We start from the raw sequence: 19,584 nt of genomic DNA on the forward strand, positions 1-19,584 counted from the left end.
ATCCATGTTCAGCAACTCTCCTCTCTCCCCTGCCCTCCCCTGCATCCATGTTCAGCAACTCTCCTCTCTCCCCTGCATCCATGTTCAGCAACTCTCCTCTCTCCCCTGCCCTCCCCTGCATCCATTTCCAGCAACTCTCCTCTCTCCCCTGCCCTCTCCTGCATCTATGTCCAGCAACTCCCCTGCCCTCCCCTGTATCCATGTTCAGCAAATCTCCTCTCTCCCCTGCCCTCCCCTGTATCCATGTTCAGCAAATCTCCTCTCTCCCCTGCCCCCTGCCCTCCCCTGTATCCATGTTCAGCAAGCCTCCTCTCTCCCCTGCCCTCCCCTGTATCCATGTTCAGCAACTCTCTTCTCTCCCCTGCCCCTGCCCTCCCCTGTATCCATGTTCAGCAACTCTCTTCTCTCCCCTGCCCCTGCCCTCCCCTGTATCCCTGTTCAGCAACTCTCTTCTCTCCCCTGCCCCATGCCCTCCCCTGTATCCATGTTCAGCAAGTCTCCTCTCTCCCCTGCCCCATGCCCTCCCCTGTATCCATGTTCAGCAAGTCTCCTCTCTCCCCTGCATCCATGTTCAGCAACTCTCCTCTCTCCCCTCCCCTCCCCTGTATCCATGTTCAGCAACTCTCCTCTGTCCCCTGCCCTCCCCTGTATCCATGTTCAGCAGCTCTCCTCTCTCCCCTGCCCTCCCCTGTACCCATGTTCAGCAACTCTCCCCTCTCCCCTGCCTTCCCCTGTATCCATGTTCAGCAACTCTCTTCTCTCCCCTGCCCCATGCCCTCCCCAGTATCCATGTTCAGCAACTCTCCTCTCTCCCCTGCCCCATGCCCTCCCCTGTATCCATGTTCAGCAAGTCTCCTCTCTCCCCTGCCCCATGCCCTCCCCTGTATCCATATTCAGCAAGTCTCCTCTCTCCCCTGTCCCATGCCCTCCCCTGTATCCATGTTCAGCAAGTCTCCTCTCCCCTGCATCCATGTTCAGCAACTCTCCTCTCTCCCCTCCCCTGTATCCATGTTCAGCAACTCTCCTCTGTCCCCTGCCCTCCCCTGTATCCATGTTCAGCAGCTCTCCTCTCTCCCCTGCCCTCCCCTGTACCCATGTTCAGCAACTCTCCCCTGCCTTCCCCTGTATCCATGTTCAGCAACTCTCCTCTCTCCCCTGTCCCCTGCCCTCCCCTGTATCCATGTTCAGCAACTCTCCTCTCTCCCCTGTCCCCTGCCCCCCCGTATCCATGTTCAGCAACTCTCCTCTCTCCCCTGTCCCCCCTGTATCCATGTTCAGCAACTCTTCTCTCTCCCCTGCCCTTCCCTGTATCCATGTTCAGCAACTCTCCACTCTCCCCTGTCCTCCCCTGTATCCATGTTCAGCAACTCTCCTCTCTCCCCTGCCCTCCCCTGTACTCATGTTCAGCAACTCTCCTCTCTCCCCTGTATCCATGTTCAGCAACTCTCCTCTCTCCCCTGCCCTCCCCTGTATCCATGTTCAGCAACTCTCCTCTCTCCCCTGTCCCCTGCCCAGCATCAATGTTCAGCGATTTCTTCCCTGCCCTACCTCTTAAAACTAATTTTACCTGACTGAACGAAAGAAGCAGAGTACAGCCGGCTCCGTCTTCACCTTTCTTCTTCCCTCCAGTCTCAGCTGTGGTCCCGCCCTCATTTCCTGTTTACGCAAAGGCAGGAGCACAGCTGAGACTGGAGGGAAGAAGAAAGGTGAAGACGGAGCCGCCGGCTGTACTCTGCTTCTTTCACTGCCGTTCAGTCAGGTTTTAAGCGCTGGCTGAGCGGCAGGAAAGCAAGGAGGGCAGGTTTTAAAATATTGGGGGTGCTTGAGCACCCACAGCACCCACGGAGTCGGCGCCTATGCCCTCAATTGGAAGCCAGTGTAGCTTAATGAAATAGGGTTAATCCTATCTGACTTCTTCAGAGAGAAAATCAGGCACACAGGCACATTTTGAATTGTTTGAATCCTTCTTAACAGTTGTTTCGATAAACCCAAGTACACAATATTACAATAATCCAGCTTAAAGATTGAACCACGAGCTGGAATAAATCCTCCCACAGATACTTCTGAATTCTCCTCAAAGTGCAAAAAGAGTTTTTCACAAGGGAATTAACTTGATTTTCCATAGATAATTTATCATCTAGAGTAACACCTCAAAGTTTCATTGAGCGATCTAACAAATGTGTTTCACCATCAATATTAAGATTTAAATCCATGGTATGATTCAATTTGTTTCTAAGGGCAAAGGGCTCATCCCAAGCCCACCCTTAATGGGGGGGAGGGGAGCTTCACCTGACGTTGGCCTGGGTGACCATGGCGGGCTTTGGCTGAAGTCTTGCTCGCCCAGTCTAAGATGGGGGAGCACTACAGGATGAACCCGATTGGAGGAGGGGGCTGGCCCTTGTGGGCTCAAACCTTCCAATCGGGGGCAAGTGGGAAGGCTCAACCACACGCCTTCCTGCAAGCAGCTGGGAGAAGCTGAGGGGAGGCATTAAAAGGGGCATGGCCTCTGGGGAGCAGGCTTCTTCCTGCTCCTCATAGGCATCCAGCTATGTTGGATCATGATGATGGCAGCAGCAGAATGCTTCTCAGCGGGGATTCTTTTTCTGGATCTGTTGGTGGGCACTGTATTGCCAGTGCTGTTTCCTTTTGTCCAGAACTGCTGCTCGTGCTGCGACAAATGTGGTTGTCATGTCCCCCCCCCCCCCCCCCCCACACCCAAGAGCAGTTAGGATGTTGGGTGGTCTGGCAGTCTCCAGCTTTATGGCCTTTCATTTTCAGGCAGGCCCTGTTGAGGCTGCCAGCAAAAACAAAGAAGTGGGAAATAGACCAGGCTAACCAGAAACAAGCGAGGAAACTTCAGTAGATTGTCTGCAATTTATTGGTGATGACTCGACACAGTACTGTGTTTCGACTGGTAGCCTGCATCAGAAGTCTTTAAATAGAATGCAATAACATCAAATGGTCAACGCCCGTAGATGTAAGAAAATGGAACAATGTGGTCTTTAAAAAGACCTTTAAGTAGAAAATGCGTGGATTCAATGCTCAATTTAGAATCCATGTATTTTCTACTTAAGTCTTTTTAAAGACCACACTGTTCCGTTTTCTTACATCTACGGTCGTTGACCATTTGATGTTGTTGCATTCTATTTAAAGACTCCTGAAGCAGGCTACCAGTCAAAACACTGAAGTTTCCTCGTTTGTCTCTGGTTAGCCTGGTCTATTTCTCACTTCTTTGTTTTTGCAGTTGTTTCATCGTGGGATCTCGGTGTTCCTCCGCCCTGGCGGATTCTCACCTAGTTATGCCAGTGACATTACCAGTGGTCAGGCCTGGCCTCTCTCCCATGAAAAGGTGTGCCTTTCAGCCTCTGGGTTGTGAATTGCTAAGGTTCTGAAGCTGGGAGTGAATCACTTGTTTATCTTTTACTTATTTCTTGCATTTGTATCCCACATTTTCCCACCTATTTGCAGGCTCAATGTGGCTTACATAATGCCGTAATGGTGATTGCCATTTCTGGATCGAGAAATACAAAATGGTTCTTAAGTGACAGAGAGGCATATTTTCAAAGCACTTTGGGAGGCTAAGTTCCATAGGTTTCTATGGAACTTTGGGAGGCTGTGCTTTGAAAATGAGCCTCAGAGTAGATTAAGCAATCAAGTGTAGCAAGTTCATTTCTGGCATGAGAAATAGAGTGGTATTGCTATAGAGTTCATGAGTGACAGGGAAAGTTAAGCAATCAAGTGTAGAGAGTTCGTTTCTGGAATGAGAAGTAGAGTGGTTTAACGATAACGTTCATTAGTGCCAAAGTACAGTTAAGCAATCCAGTGTCGAGAGTTCAGTTTTGTCCTGTTCTAGTATGGGTTTTGTTGTCTGGTATTTAGGATGGATCATTGTGGTATGCCTTTTCGAACAAGTTGGTTTTTAATAACTTTCGGAAGTTTGTTAGGTCGTGTATTGTTTTGATGGCAGTTGGCAGGGCATTTCATAGTTGCGCGCTTATGTAGGAGAAGCTGGATGCATATGTTGATTTATATTTTAGTCCTTTGCAGCTAGGGTAGTGAAGATTCAGGAATGTGCGTGCTGATCTTTTTGCTAAGTCTACGAGGTTTGTCATGTATACCAGGGCCTCGCCGTGAATAATTTTATGAACCAGGCTACAGATTTTGAACGCAATACGTTCTTTAAGTGGGAGCCACTTAGAATGGAAAGGCTAGGGCCCTGGAAATTTCCTAGTCAGATAAAGTGAGAAATATTTTCTCCAAATGTGTGGTGCAGCTATGCATTCCATTGCCTGAGTGGGCTCTTAAAGCAGTAATTTTAACCTTTGGTGGGGTGACAATTTGCCTCAGGCCTTAGGGATTAAGCCTAGTGCTTGGGAGGGGATATCTGAGGAGCAGGCTTGGGTGGAGGGTGGTCTGGTCTCCTTCCTTATCTGATCTCATGGCTGGCAGGCTCTCTCCTTACATGGGGGCCCCTCCTAGGCCTGGGTGGTGTTTGGGCTGGGGAAGTTGGGAATTCCTTTCCCCGGGCTGGGGGGTTTATGGCCAGATTTAATTTCTCAATACTGTTTTTTGGGGGGAGGGGGGACTAGCTGCTAGGCATGGGTTTGCTGGTATCACTGGGGCTGCTCCTCCTGCTTGTTTTTCTTTCATCACAGGCCCAAAACCTTGGTTACAGCAGGGGTTGCAACTCAGGGGACCTGGGTTTTTATCCCACCTTACACTGTTCATTCAGTTGATGTTGACCTGTTCAATCTTGGTGAGGAAATGGCCTTGGGCGGGTTACAGGCCCTGTTCTGCCTAGTGTTTAATGCAGAGGACTGCACACTTAGAAATGTGGTTCTAATCCCACTGTAATTTTTCCCTTCTATTTTGGCCCTGCACTTATCCACAACTGGTAGTTGTTTCTAGGAATTAACCTGGTACATTCCATTTCCTCTAGACTTATGTCATCCCTGGGCATCTGCCTGAGTATGGTGTGGTACGTTTTGCATTTTAACCAGGTTGCAGCATTGCCGTCCTGGTATGTTGTTGGCATTGTTTGCTATCAGGTAAGCCTTTCGGCTGTTGTCTGTGCCTCCTGCTTCTCTGCTTTTTATGAATCATGTTGCTTCATTTAATGTCTGCCCATGGTTTTCTGGCTCATGTGTCTACTTTGGGGTTGCTCTGTTGTTTATTGGGTGGTTGTGCAGCAATCAGGCTTAGATATCCTATACTTTCTTGGGGGATTTTTGGTTCATAGACCTTGCCACATCACGTGGTTGTCACTGATTGCTGTCAGTTTTGTCACTTAGCTGCTGAATTTGGTATATTCTTGTCTGTGAGGGCCAGAGGAGTGGCCTAGTGGTTAGTACAGTGGACTGTGAACCAGGGGACCCAGGTTCAAGTCCTGCTTCAACACTTAACAACCTTCCAGTCCTCGTAAGATTTTCTTCTGGTATAGAGATCTATGGGTCTGCAGGTTACCTGTTTGTCATAGGACGATGGTGAAACACTTGTGCTGGTCATGCAAGAATGGCATATATAGTCTCATTTGCACATATATTATTTGACTAAGGCATGGCAATAGATTACTGCAATGTTACAGCTGCAACATGTTCTTAAGCACAAATAGAAAAAAAACCCAACTTATAACTTACATCTCTTGAATCCCCTGAACTTCCTTTTAGACCCTAAAGATATAAAAAAAATTTAAACTCAGAGAGAAGAGGCAGTAGCATAGCAATGTACATACAGTAGCTATTGATACTTTCACATGTAACATTGAAGAAGCATATTTATTTTTTAGATCTTTGGCATTGTTTCCATACTTAATAAAAAATAGAAGAGTGCTTATCAAACAAAGGGAAGAGTGACTCCATTGATCCATGTTCAGTTTTATAAAAAATTGTTTAGCTCATAACTGCAGTTCAGCTTCCCTCTGGACCGACTCAATCTATCTTTCTGAAGGTGCAATCTCCAGAATTGTTCACAGGACTCTAAATGTGATCTCACCAGAGACTTATACAGAGGCACTATCACCTCCTCCTTCCTGCCAACCATTCCTTTCCCTATGCAACCAAGCATTTTTCCAGCTTTTGCTTTCGCCTTTTTTCACCTGTTTGGCCACCTTAAGATCATCACATACGATCATACCCAAGTCCCGCTCCTCTTTCATGACAAGCAAGTTGTTGCCTATGCTAGCAAAGCTTTATCTGAGGTTGAGAAGAAATATTCTGGAAAAGGCCCTATTGTCCACCATTTGGGCCTTCCAGCCCTTTTGGAGTTACTTTAGTTCAAGGAGAGAAGTTAAATTAGTAACATAAAGGGGCATAATCGAACGACGCTGGCCAAATAGATGGCCGGCCATCTTGGGGGCCGGCTCCGCAAAGTGGTGGAGCAAACCATATTATCGAAAAAGATGGCCGGCCATCTTTTCTTTCGATAATACGGTTGGGGCCGGCTAAATCTCAACATTTAAGTCAAATGTTGAGATCGCCGGGTTTAGAGATGGCCGGCTTCAGTTCTCAGCCATAATGGAAACAGGGCCCGGCCATCTCAAACCTGGCGAAATGCAAGGTATTTGGTCGTGGGAGGAGCCAGCATTTGTAGTGCACTGGTCCCCCTGACATGCCAGGACACCAACTGGGCACCCTAGGAGGCACTTCTAAAATTAAAAAAAAAATTGCTCCCAGGTGTATAGCTCCCTTCCCTTGGGTGCTGAGCCCCCCAAATCCCCCCAAAACCCACTCCCCACAACTCTAGACCACTACCATAGCCCTAAGGGGTGAAGGGGGGCACCTACATGTGGGTACAGTGGGTTTTGGGGGGGGTTTGGATGGCTCATATTTACCACCACAAGTGTAACAGGTAGGGGGGGTGGGCCTCGGTCCACCTGCCTGATGTGCACTGCACCCACAAAAAACTGCTCCAGGTACCTGCATACTGCTGTCAGGGAGCTGGGTATGACATTTGAGGCTGGCATAGAGGCTGGTAAAAAATGTGTCAAATTTATTTTTTGGGTGGGAAGGGGTTGGTGACCACTGGGGGAGTAAGGGGAGGTGATCCCCAATTCCCTCCGGTGGTCATCTGGTCAATTGGGGCACTTTTTTGAGGCTTGGTCGTAAAAATAAATGGACCAAGTGAAGCCAGCAAAATGCTCATCAGAGCCGGCCATATTTTTTCCATTATCGGGCGAAGCTGGCTATCTCGTAACCACGCCCCCGTCCTGCCTTCTGTACCCTGCTGAAACGCCCTCTTGAAGTTTCGCCGGCTCCGCGACGGAAAGCAGTTGGCGCCGACCACAATCGGCTTTCGATTATACCGATTTGGCCGGCTTTAGGAGATGGCCGGCCATCTCCCGATTTGTGTCGGAAGATGGCCTGTGATCTCTTTCGAAAATAAGCTGGAGTAATAAAGTAGATGACGGCAGAAAAAAAACCTGCACGGTCCATCCAGTCTGACCAACAAGATAAACTCATATGTGCTACTTTTTGTGTATACCTTACCTTGATTTGTATCTGTCATTTTCAGGGCACAGACCGTAGAAGTCTGCCCAGCACTAGCCCCACCTCCCAACCACCAGCCCCGCCTCCCCCGCCTCTCGGCTAAGCTTCTGAGGATCCATTCCTTCTGAACAGGATTCCTTTATGTTTATCCCATGCATGTTTGAATTCCGTTACCGTTTTCATCTCCACCACCTCCCGCGGGAGGGCATTCCAAGTATCACCATTCTCTCAATGAAAAAATACTTCCTGACATTTTTCTTGAGTCTACCCCCCTTCAATTTCATTTCATGTCCTCTAGTTCTACCTCCTTCCCATCTCCGGAAAAGGTTTGTTTGTGGATTAATACCTTTCAAATATTTGAACGTCTGTATCATATTGTCGCGTTCTCGAGGACCTTGGCATACTGTCAGGCTTCTTCCCCGGGAGCACTGGGTTCGTGAGTCCCTGGGCCACTACCGTGGAGCGGCAGTGGCAGGCAAGATCACCTTCAAGGTAGAGATGAGACAAGACTGGACCGGAACCCCGGACTGGAGTTCTACACAGGAATACACGGAACTGGAACGCACCGGACGGGTGCGCACTGGAGTGGAGCCCGCTGGACTGGAACACACTGGACTGGAACATACAGGAGTGAAACCCGCTGGACTGGAACACACTGGAGCGGAACCCATGGGACCGGAACCCGCTGGACTGGAACACACTGGACCTAGGCTTCACCTACGCTTAGCTGCCTTTCCCCGAGGGTTAAGCCCCCAGGTTCGGGCAGCCGGCAGGACTTACAGGAAAGACCGGAACTGGAACTTGCAATCAGGAACAGCAGGAATCAGGATCCAGAAGTGCCCCCAGGCACCTAGGCGAAAGCAAGGCAGACAGGCAGAGAATGTCCGGGTTCCGGCAGCAGGCAGGTTCAAAGCAATGGTCAGGTCAAGGAACAAGACTATGGCTGGAGCCTCAGTATCAAGGAGAACTGGCAACAGATTGAACAAGGGCTGAAGCTCCAGAAGCAAAAGAAAACACACACTGGAAAACCAGCAGGCTAAACACAAGAAGACTAGTAAACTGTACACAAGCTAATAGGAAAGCTATGCCCAAGCAAACCAATCATACACAAGAAACATACACTAAGCAAACACAGGAAAGCTGTACACAGGCTGACAAAGCAAAGCTGTGCCCAAGCTAACCAGTCATACACTAGGAACATACACAGAGCAATCTCAGGAGAATTAGTAAAGCTGTACACAGGCTAACAAGCAAAGCTGTGCCCAAGCTAACAAGTCATACACTGGAAACATACACAGAGCAAACTCAGGAGAACTAGTAAAGCTGTACACAAGCTAACAAACAAAGCTGTGCCCAAGCTAACAAGTCAAACACCAGAAACATACACAGAGCAAACAATGTAGCAGTGTACAGAGCACTCTACATACCAGGGCCCTTAGACGAAATGCAAAGGCAAGGGCTGCAGGCTCTAAGTGACTAATAAAGCCTTTCAACACCAGAGGCACAGCTGCAGCAATCTCCTTGCCTCCAAACAGAGGCTTGACACACAGAGAAGTCAGCCCACAGGAAGGAACAGCGGGAGCCATCTTGGATACTGGCATAGAGGAGTCGGCAGCCATCTTGGAAGAGGCATAGCCCCCACAGGTGAGGTTCAGTAGGGCAATCAGCACACAGAGCCAGAGAGAAACTAAGACAGAGACAGACACAGAGACAAGCAGAAGCCAGCACAGCCACTGACTCCCAGAAACAGGGTAAGAATGAGGGTGGTCATGGCCACAGACGTGACACATATCACCCCTATTTCTCCTTTCCTCCAGGCTATACATGTTCAGGTCAGCAAGTCTCTCCTCATACATCTTGTAATGCAAATCCCATACCATTCTTGTAGCTTTTCTTTGCACCGCTTCAATTCTTTTTACATCCTTAGCAAGATACGTCCTCCAAAACTGAACACAATACTCCAGGTGGGGCCTCACCAATGACTTATACAGGGGCATTAAAACCTCTTTTATTCTGCTGGTCACACCTGTCACACCTCTCTCTATACAGCCTAGCAACCTTCTAGCTAGGGCCACCACCTTGTCACACTGTTTGTTTGCCTTCAGATTCTCAGATACTATCACCCCAAGATCCCTCTCCCCGTCTGTACATATCAGACTCTCACTGCCTAACACATACGTCTCCCGTGGATTTCTACTCCCTAGGTGCATCACTTTGTATTTCTTCGCATTGAATTTTAATTGCCAAACCTTAGACCATTCTTCTAGCTTCTGTAGATCCTTTTTCATGTTTTCCACTCCCTCCCGGTGTCCACTCTGTTACAAATCTTAGTATCATCCGCAAAAAGACAAACTTTACCTTCTAACCCTTCAGCAATGTCACTCACAAATATATTGAACAGAATCGGCCCCAGCACCGATCCCTGAGGCACTCCACTACTCACTTTTCCCTCATCCGAGTGAATGCCATTAACCACCACCCTCTGGCATCTGTCCGTCAACCAGTTCACCACGTCGGGTCCTATTTTCAAGTTTATTCAAGAGCCTCCTGTGGGGAACCGTGTCAAAAGCTTTGCTGAAATCTAAGTCGATTACGTCTATAGCACATCCATGATTCAATTCTCCGGTCACCCAGCCAATGAGATTCGTTTGGCATGATTTACCTTTGATAAAACTATGTTGTCTCTGATCTTGCAACTTGTTGGCTTCCAGGAAATTCACTATCCTTCTTCAGCATTGCTTCCATTACTTTTCCAATAACCGAAGTGAGGCTTACCGGCCTGTAGTTACCAGTTTCTTCCCTATCACCACTTTTGTGAAGAGAGACAACATCCACCATTCTCCAATCCCACGGAACCTCTCCCGTCTCCAAGGATTTATTAAACAAATCTTTAAGAGGACCCGCCAGAACCTCTCTGAGCTCCCTCAATATCCTGGGGTGGATCCTGTCCGGTCCCACGGCTTTGTCCACCTTTAGATTTTCAAGTTGTTCATACACACTGTCTTCAGTGAACGGTGCTCTATCCACTCCATTCTCATTAGTGCTTTTGCCAGTCAATTGCGGTCCTTCTCCAGGATTTTCTTCTGTTTAAACATCAGTTTTCTGGGCAGCAACTGGATTAAATGTGGCCTGGTTTCAACCAGCTGAATTATTTCTTGGAATTTAGCCCTCTAAGGTTGACTTCTTCAAGTGAGGTATACTAGAAAAAACATTGGAATTCTATGGCCCAAGGTTTGGCAGAACTGCATGATTAGATGATTCTCTTATAGTTAACCAGGTACTAGACTCTTAACTATAAGAACTGGAGCAAAATTGTCATCACATATATGATGAGAATATTTGTGCTGACTTCCCGAAGGTCTATGTGGATGGATGTGACTTCCATCAAGAGACAGGCAGGCCATGAACTACTAGCTGAAGTTGGTATGATTTGGGATCACACCCACTCTGGTGAAACTCAGTTCAGCCTAGGTTCCAAGACTAACCAATATGCTGAGACTGTAGGGCTGTATCAATCTGAACAACTCTAATTATGTCATCTGAATTTTGTGTTCCATCTACTTACTGTGATAGTTAATAACATGCTAAACTCCAAAGTGAAACCTGTCCAACACAATGAACTAATTTGTGATCAAGGAAATGACCAGATCACCTATTGGAAACTGGTGAAAGATTACTCCAAAGTTGAGAGTCCTGACAAGAAGGGAAACAACCTAGCAAATCAATTTGTCAAAGAAGGTGTCATTTTAGGGGAACTCTGGCAATGTGAGAGTTACAAAGCCTTAGCTTTCAAGGTGGTTACAGGACAGTGTGTGAAGCAGACAGCTGAAACCCCGGTACTACAATGGGGCAATGAAGTTCCACTATTTGATCTAGTAACTGCACAGAAAGAAGATCCCACTATTGGAAGATTCTATTATTTTATTCTCAAATTACAAGAACATCCTTTGACCCAAGAAGAGTGTCAAGATGATGAGCAGCTGAGGATACTGTAGGCCTCCAAAGAGAATTTTCAGATCCACAAAGATTTGCTAACATGGTATTGTATAATCAGTTGTTCCCTACACCTACCAAGGAATCATGCTGTGCAACATGCCCATGATAAACTCTGCAGGAGATAGAGTCACTTATGAAAATGAAGCAAGTGGCTTATTGTAATATATGGTAACATATATTAAATGTTTTTTTCCTAGGGCTCTGGGGTGGCTGTTCCAGGGTTTTGGTGAATGTTGCTGGCTGGAAAAGGTTTAAAGTTTAGTTTGGGAATTTTTAATGGAGTTAGCTGAAGAAAGTGTGAGATGTTTCTTAAATATGGTTTTATTTTTCAAGAAATAAACCATGATTAGGTGGGGATTGTACTTTAAAATGTTCCTTTCTGTTTTGGGTACAAGTCAGGTTAAAATTGACTTTGAAATTCTCTGTATAGGAAGTTTTGCATTTACTTCTATGGGGGAGGGAGATTCTAAACAGATCAGAGAAAAAAAAAGTCTTTAGCTGACAAGCTGATTGGTTGAGTAAGGTCAGATGTCCCTTCCTCTAGGGGGGTGAGTTGCTAGGGAGACTCACTGGGTGAGCAGCAAGGTTGCCAGGTGGGCGGTTTTACCGCCCAATTGGGCGGGTTTTCACCAGCGGCGGCGGGAAAATTTCGCCGGCCGCAGGATGCGGTTTTTTAGGCGGTTTTCCCATCGCCGCTGTGCGAGTTTGGCGTTTTTTTCCGGGGCTTCTATTGGTCCAATTTGGTCCAATAGAAGCTTTTCCGGGGCTTCTATTGGTCCGGACCAATAGAAGCCTTTTTTTAGGGGCGGGGCTGACGTCAGGGATGACGTAGGGGGTGGGGCTAGTGATGTGGGAGGTGGGGTTAGTGAAGTGGGAGGCGGGGTTAGTGACGTGGGGCGGGATTAGGTGATGCGGGGGCGGGGTTCAGTGACGTGGAAGACGGGGATTGGCTACGGGCGGTTTTTGGGCGGGTTTACGGCTGTTTCGGGCTGGGAAAATTTTTCCCAGCTGGCAACCCTGGTGAGCAGAAAAAAAGGCTGGCTGAACATGGAGAGTGAGACAGAGAAAGGTATGCTGAGTGTGTGAAAAGTAAGAATTAAGGCATGGATTTTATGAGTTTAAAGTGAAATGTGACTTGGAAAAGGGTACTTGGATAGTAAAAGTGAGTGAAAATGAGATGATTTGAGCTGAGAAGTGAGTACTTAAATGAACCAGACTGCCTTTTCCATGGTTGTGTTTCTGAATACGTGTGAGGTGAACTGATGTTCTGGGTGAGAAAGCAGTACTAATAGAAAGCTGTGAGAAAGTTTAAACCATATTTAATTTGGTTTTGAGTGGAGGAAAGGTATGTTTCTGCATGCAGTGCATGAAATGGTTAAGTTCTAAGGGAATTTAAGGTCATGGAAGGTGGAATGAGAGTCTGTATGCAAAGGTACTAAGACATTTTAGGGTGAGAGAGGCTTTGATTTGTGGTGGGAATTGTACTACATGAGAAAGCCTATAAGGGTGTCAGGAAAAAGTGTGTAAGGATTTTAAGTATGACACAGGGGAAGGACTGAGAAATGAAGTTGATATTTGGAAAAAGAAGCCATTAAGCTGTGTCTGTGGGAAAGGTGTGTTGTTGGAGAGAGTTCTGAGTTCAGTACAGGGTTTGGAATCAGACTGCAGATTAAAGAAAATCCAGCACTGTTTTTGTATGAGTATGCTGTATTCTCCAGATTGATCTGATAGCTGTGAAGGGAAAAGTTATGCTTTTATGTGAAGTCTGTGAGATGGAATGTTGAAGCCTGCTGGATTTTAGAACAGGGAATCAACAGTGAGAAATAGGTTTTGTAGTGAGAAAACCTTTAACTTATTTTATTTCAATTAGAGAGTATGGCCACAGTATTGAGAACTGATTGTCACCAGAGTAGAGTCCGTTCCTGATCCAGCTCAGGCAGTTCTAAGGTTTTGCTTCCAGAATTATTTTCTTTATAAGTGAGGTTTAGGGAGAAGAGATTGGTGAAATATTCCTCTTCAGAATGTCCGGCTGAGCTCCAACGCAAGAAAGACCTCACCTAAATAAATTCAACCACAGCTAAGTGACATTGGCAAAGGATATTGAAGGACATATAAGTTTTTTTGGTTTACAACATTTTAAGGGAAAACTAAAGAACAGAACAACATCAAATATAAAAAACCCACGTTTTCCTGATTTGCTTAAGTGTTCTGGGTTCAAGTGAGATCCTTGCACAAACATCCATAATACCTATAAAGACTGAAATTCTAACATCAATAGCAAGGAAAGAGAATAGAAACTAATATCTGACTTTGATAAAAAGACAATTTAAATATTTATCTGAAAAGGTTCTTTTCTGCCTTTTTAGGTGATTTTGTTGAAAGAAACAGAAAAAGTTAAGGGTATACATGTAAAACTACATTTGAATGTTGAATATGTTATTGCAGTTCTATTAAGCCACACACTAATTGTGAATTTGAGTTTATTTGAATGAAAATTTGCTTGCATTTGTATTCAATAAAGAAAAAGATCATTTGCATATCTGAAAGTTTGGTCCTTCCATTTCAGGAACAAATCCTAAATTTAGATTCTTTTCCTCCTTTATTCTTTGAGAGTAAAGGACGAGGTTAGTTTATTTGTTCCACTCCCTCGGCTGTGAGTGTGTGTTCCCTGGATATTCGCCATGACTACAAACAACAGGTATCTGGGAGCACATCACTGTAGTCCAGCCGAGAGGGGTGGTAACATTATCAGCCCCACATGCATCAAAATGTGAAGTCTGTATACCATTTTCAGCCTTCATCACCATCCAGATGATTAGATTGGTCCCATGACCTGATCCCGCCATGGTACCCAGTACATGTTCACTGTCAACTATATGTTTACGAAATGGATGGAATGTCTTCTTGTTCCAAACTGCACAACAGAGACCACAACCACCTTGCTGCTAAACCATGTATTCAGTAGATGGGGTTTGCCTCAGAGGCGTAGCCAGGTTTTGATCTCAGGGGGAGCAGACTTTTATAAAATAGGCGCCGGTTGGTGTCAGCTAGACAGCACTGTCTATGTTGTTGCTCAGGTGCTATGGCGGGCAATGATTAATACAGGCTGTCTCTGTTGCGTCCTGCCTACAAGGAAAACGGTAAGTTACATCAGGAGGCAGGACGCAGAAGAGGTCCCTGGACTGGCCAGAGCAGGCAACCTTAACCACAAAGTAAAAATATTCAAATTGTGACCATCACCTCAGGAATAGCATACACATTCCTTCCACTGCTAGGCACCTTGTTTAAATCAAATGGGCTTTTGTTTGTGAGGTGACTCTACAGGAAGTGAAGAACACTAGTCCTGAGCATTTTTATTTTGGGTGACAAAGGCCACCAAAGGTGGCCCTTGCCCCATAGCCTACATTCAAATAGTGCTAGACACTTTGTGAAATTACACAAACCCCTGCAAAAAGACACCCAAAACCTATACTGAAAACTTACCACACCATAACAGCCCTAACCTAAATATGAAAAGACGGTGCTATAAATATTACAGTGGGACCAAGAGAAGTATTTCCCTAGGTGGTCCTGGAGCACCTTCTTGCCATTCAGGTTTTCAGGCTATCCACAATGAATCTGCATGAAAAAGATTTGCATGTAATGGAGGCAGTATATGCAAATCAATGTCAAGCATACTTATTGTGGATAGCTTGAAAACCTGACTGGCAAGGGGGTACTGTAGAACCAATTTGGGAAACACTGCCCTAGAACACAAAACTCACCACACCATAACAGCCCTAACCTACATATGAAAAGACAGTGCCATATTAGGTGTTCAGCGCTGCATGCATCTGGTAGCGCTATACAAATGCTAATAATAATAATAACATTACACTGGGTTCTGGAGCACCGATATACCTACTATTGGGAAACTGGAACAAGCTGCACTGTTACACATTCCTACACAGACACTACTTGCTAGCAGAATCCTTCACCTCAGTCACACATGCAGAACATGGACAGACCCTCATCTATATAACATAAGAGTAGCCATACTGGGTAAGACCAATGGCCCATCTAACCCAGTATCCTGTTTCCAACAGTGGCCAACCCAGGTCACAAGCATCTGGCAGAAACCCAAATTGTGACAACATTCCATGCTACCAATCTAATACAGAATAGAGAGCAACAACAACAAAAACAAAAATTGAAATAGACCCCCCTCCTCTCTGCCCAAGGAAGCCAGACTCTATAAACAGTGCAATACTGGTAAAAAAGAAACAGAAATGCATTTTCTCCTGTACTTTGCAAAATAAAAATAGAAAAAAATGTACGTTTTACAAAGCAGGTACATCTCAGTCCTTACAAAGTATTAAATAAAAATAATTTTCTTCTACCTTTGTTGACTGGGAATTTGGCTGGTCCCAGTCTTTTTTTTCCATGTTCCACGAGTCAGCCATACAAATTCTTTTCCAGGTTGGCCTTTCCATTTCTTCTCTCGCCTCTTTTCTTCCTTTCCTTCTCTACATCTGTTGGCACTGATCTTTCGTTTTATGTCCCCACTATGAAATAGCTGTGCATAGAGCTGCCATGTGATCGAGCTCCAGAAGGGAGATTTTTCAACCAGTCCTAGTGTGAACTGACATCTCAAATTAATGTGGGATTTGCAGTCCCTGATTCTACCCATCAAAATCTGTGCTGCAGTACATTCAAAATTACTTAAGAAAATGCACTCGGACCCCTGCAGGATTGCTAATTTGAAGACATCGGAGATGTGCATTTTTAAATACTGTCTTATTCCTAAAATCAAATTCAAAATAAAATACCTTTTTCTACTGTTTGAACAATTTATTTTCTCATTTGCTTTGGTCCCACTGTCTCTTTTCTGTTTTTCTCTGTTTCTTCTGACTTTATAGGGTCTCTTGCCCATCTGACATTTCTTTCCTCTGCACCACTATATTTGTCCTGTCTAGTATCTCCCTTCTATGTCCCTTGTCCCTATCCTACCCCCAAGTTCAGCATCTGCCCTTTCTGTGTCCCCATCCCCGCCCCTGTTTTCAGCACAAGCCTACCTTGGTCTCCTCATCTCCCCCTTTTCTAATATCTGCCCTCCTGGTGTCTCCATCTCTCCCTTTTTCTAACATTGCCCTGTGTCCCCCATCTTCCCCCTTTTTCCAGCATTACCTCTTTCTCCCTATCTCACCCCTTTTTCACCATTCTCCCCATATTCCCATTGCCCCCTTCCAGTAGTGCCTCTTTGTGTCCCTATCTCCTCCTCCCCATTCCAGTAGTGTACTCTCTGTGTCCCTATCTCCTTACCCCCCTTTCTAGTAGTGCCCCTGTGTCTCTATCGGTGAACAGTGAAGAAAAATTAGCTCAACCTATAGAGTTTATAATTGTGGTTTCTACCGGCGGCTATAATAATTTTTTTAAGCTGCTTTAGTGATATTTGATTGTTATTTCTTTTCTCCTCCAGCTTTTAAGGCACTGCCTATCCAACTGAAACTACTTTAGTCTTGTTACAGATGGACCAACAATACAAAATTTACAAGGTGGATGCAGCAGCTCATAACTTTGCTTGCTTTGTTTCGCGTGAACAGCAATGACAACTGCGCGGGGGAGTAGACACAGATTAACCAAACATAGTAACATAGTAGATGACGGCAGAAAAAGACCTGCATGGTCCATCCAGTCTGCCCAACAAGATAAGCATATGTGTATACCTTACCTTGATTTGTACCTGCCTTTTTCAGGGCACAGACCGTACAAGTCTGCCCAGCAGTATTTCCCGCCTCCCAACCACCAGTCCCGCCTCCCATCACTGGCTCTGGCACAGATCGTATAAGTCTGCCCTCCACTATCCTCGCCTCCCAACCACCAACCCCTCTTCCCCCACCTGCTCCGCCACCCAATTTCGGCTAAGCTTCTGAGGATCCATTCCTACTGCACAGGATTCCTTTATGCATATCCCACGCATGTTTGAATTCCGTTACCGTTTTCATCTCCACCACCTTCCGCGGGAGGGCATTCAAAGCATCCACCACCCTCTCTGTGAAAAAATACTTCCTGACATTTTTCTTCAGTCTACCCCCCTTCAATTTCATTTCATGTCCTCTCATTCTACCGCCTTCCCATCTCCGGAAAAGATTTGTTTGCGGATTAATACCTTTCAAGTATTTGAACATCTGTATCATATCACCCCTGTTCCTCCTTCCCTCCCGGGTGTCCACTCTGTTGCAAATCTTAGTATCATCCGCAAATAGGCAAACTTTACCTTCTAACCCTTCGGCAATGTCACTCACAAATATATTGAACAGAATCGGCCCCAGCACCAATCCCTGAGGCACTCCACTACTCACCTTTCCCTCCTCCGAGCGAACTCCATTTACCACCACCCTCTGTCGTCTGTCCGTCAACCAGTTCCTAATCCAGTTCACCACTTCGGGACCTATCTTCAGCCCATCTAGTTTATTTAAGAACCTCCTGTGGGGAACCGTGTCAAAAGCTTTGCTAAAATCTAAGTAGATTACGTCTATACCACGTCGATGATTCAATTCTCCAGTTACCCAATCAAGGAATTCAATGAGATGCGTTTGGCACGATTTCCCTCTGGTAAAACCATGTTGTCTCGGATCTTGCAACTTATTGGCTTCCAGGAAATTCACTATCCTTTCCTTCAGCATCGCTTCCATTACTTTTCCAATAACCGAAGTTACGTTTACTGGCCTGTAGTTTCCAGCTTCTTCCCTATCACCACTTTTGTGAAGAGGGACCACCTCTGCCGTTCTCCAATCCCTCGGAACCTCTCCCATCTCCAAGGATTTATTAAACAAATCTTTAAGAGGACCCGCCAGAACCTCTCTGAGCTCCCTCAATATTCTGAGATGGATCCCATCCAGTCCCATGGCTTTGCCACCTTTAGCTTTCCAAGTTGTTGATACACACTCTCTTCCGTGAACGGTGCTATATCCATTCCATTCTCAGGTGTACTTTTGCCAGTCCCTCGCGGTCCTTCTCCAGGATTTTCTTCAGTGAAAACAGAACAAAAGTATCTATTTAGCAAATTTGCTTTTTCTTCATCATTATCTACATAGCGGTTCGCTGTATCTTTTAGTCTCACAATTCTCTTTTTAGTCATTCTCCTTTCACTAATATACCTTGTGACAAGGCTACATCCCCGATGTATAGAGTGAAGCAGCAAAACCATGAACTACATATCCCAGAATGCATTTCCAGTCCTAGCAGTGCGAGCCCAGGGGATAGGCAAGCTGGCCTTATACCGTCTCTGACCACAAGAGGGAGGGTGACTGAAGGAGCCAGTTCCCCTGGACCTGCAATCAGCATATCATACTGCCCACCTGTAATAGGGAGGGGTGGGCTGAGAAGCAGGAGGAGGATTGGATGGGAATTAATCGGCCTGAGCAGGGGAAGGAAGGAGAATGGAATGGGAGCTTGAGAGCTGAGGAAGGCAGCCCCTGAAGGTTTGGAAACCTACATGGTTTTGGAATTTATTTTGGTTTAAAGCCTGTTTTCTTGTGGGAGACCTGTTTGCTTTGGGGAAACCATGAATGGTGGGGGAATTACTAACCTGTTTTGAAACCTGATTATTTTGAGAACCTCTGAAGTTGGAAGGCTTGTTTATGAAGGAGGGCTGCCTGGTGGGAAGAGGGGTTCAGTTCAGGAGGAGAGGAGCAGTGCAGGCTAAAAATTCTTGGGCAAGACAGGTCCCTAAAGTACTGAAGCAGGCTGAAATACCTTGGGTGGGAGGAAGACCCAAAAGTAATGAACCTCCTGAAAGTAAAGGCTGCTGGGGGATTAAGTGTTTGTCTTGAGGGGAAATCCTGCTTGTGGGACAAGTACTATTTGTTTGCTACTGACGGGGACAAAAAAGCAGGGATTTCCAAAGGACTATTGCATTCCCCTCAGGGAAGGGGGCAACGTCTTTGTGTAATTGGCTGATGTACTAAGCAAGGCAGAACAGCCCTGCCTGAGAAGCAAGTCTCTACTCTGGAGTGAAGTTTTGTTTATGAATCTGGAAAATAAAGGAATGTTTTGAAGTATTTCCTGGTGGCAGTTTTGTGAAGTTCTGGCTATTCCTGGGAGGCAGCTTCCTCCCCCCATA

General features: G+C 45.9%; 1 protein-coding gene across 1 annotated transcript in view; it reads right to left on the reverse strand.

The window, feature by feature from the left end:
* The window catches only part of COL6A3 (collagen type VI alpha 3 chain), a 722,910-nt gene that overhangs the window by 159,205 nt on the left and 544,121 nt on the right, over positions 1 to 19,584 (reverse strand). Inside the window, 1 exon segment of the mRNA XM_030209050.1 lies at positions 5,637 to 5,669. Within this exon segment, the coding sequence (XP_030064910.1) occupies positions 5,637 to 5,669 (33 nt within the window).

The sequence above is a fragment of the Microcaecilia unicolor genome, chromosome 7 (genome assembly GCF_901765095.1).
Source record: "Microcaecilia unicolor chromosome 7, aMicUni1.1, whole genome shotgun sequence".
Classification (NCBI taxonomy): Eukaryota; Metazoa; Chordata; class Amphibia; order Gymnophiona; family Siphonopidae; genus Microcaecilia; species Microcaecilia unicolor.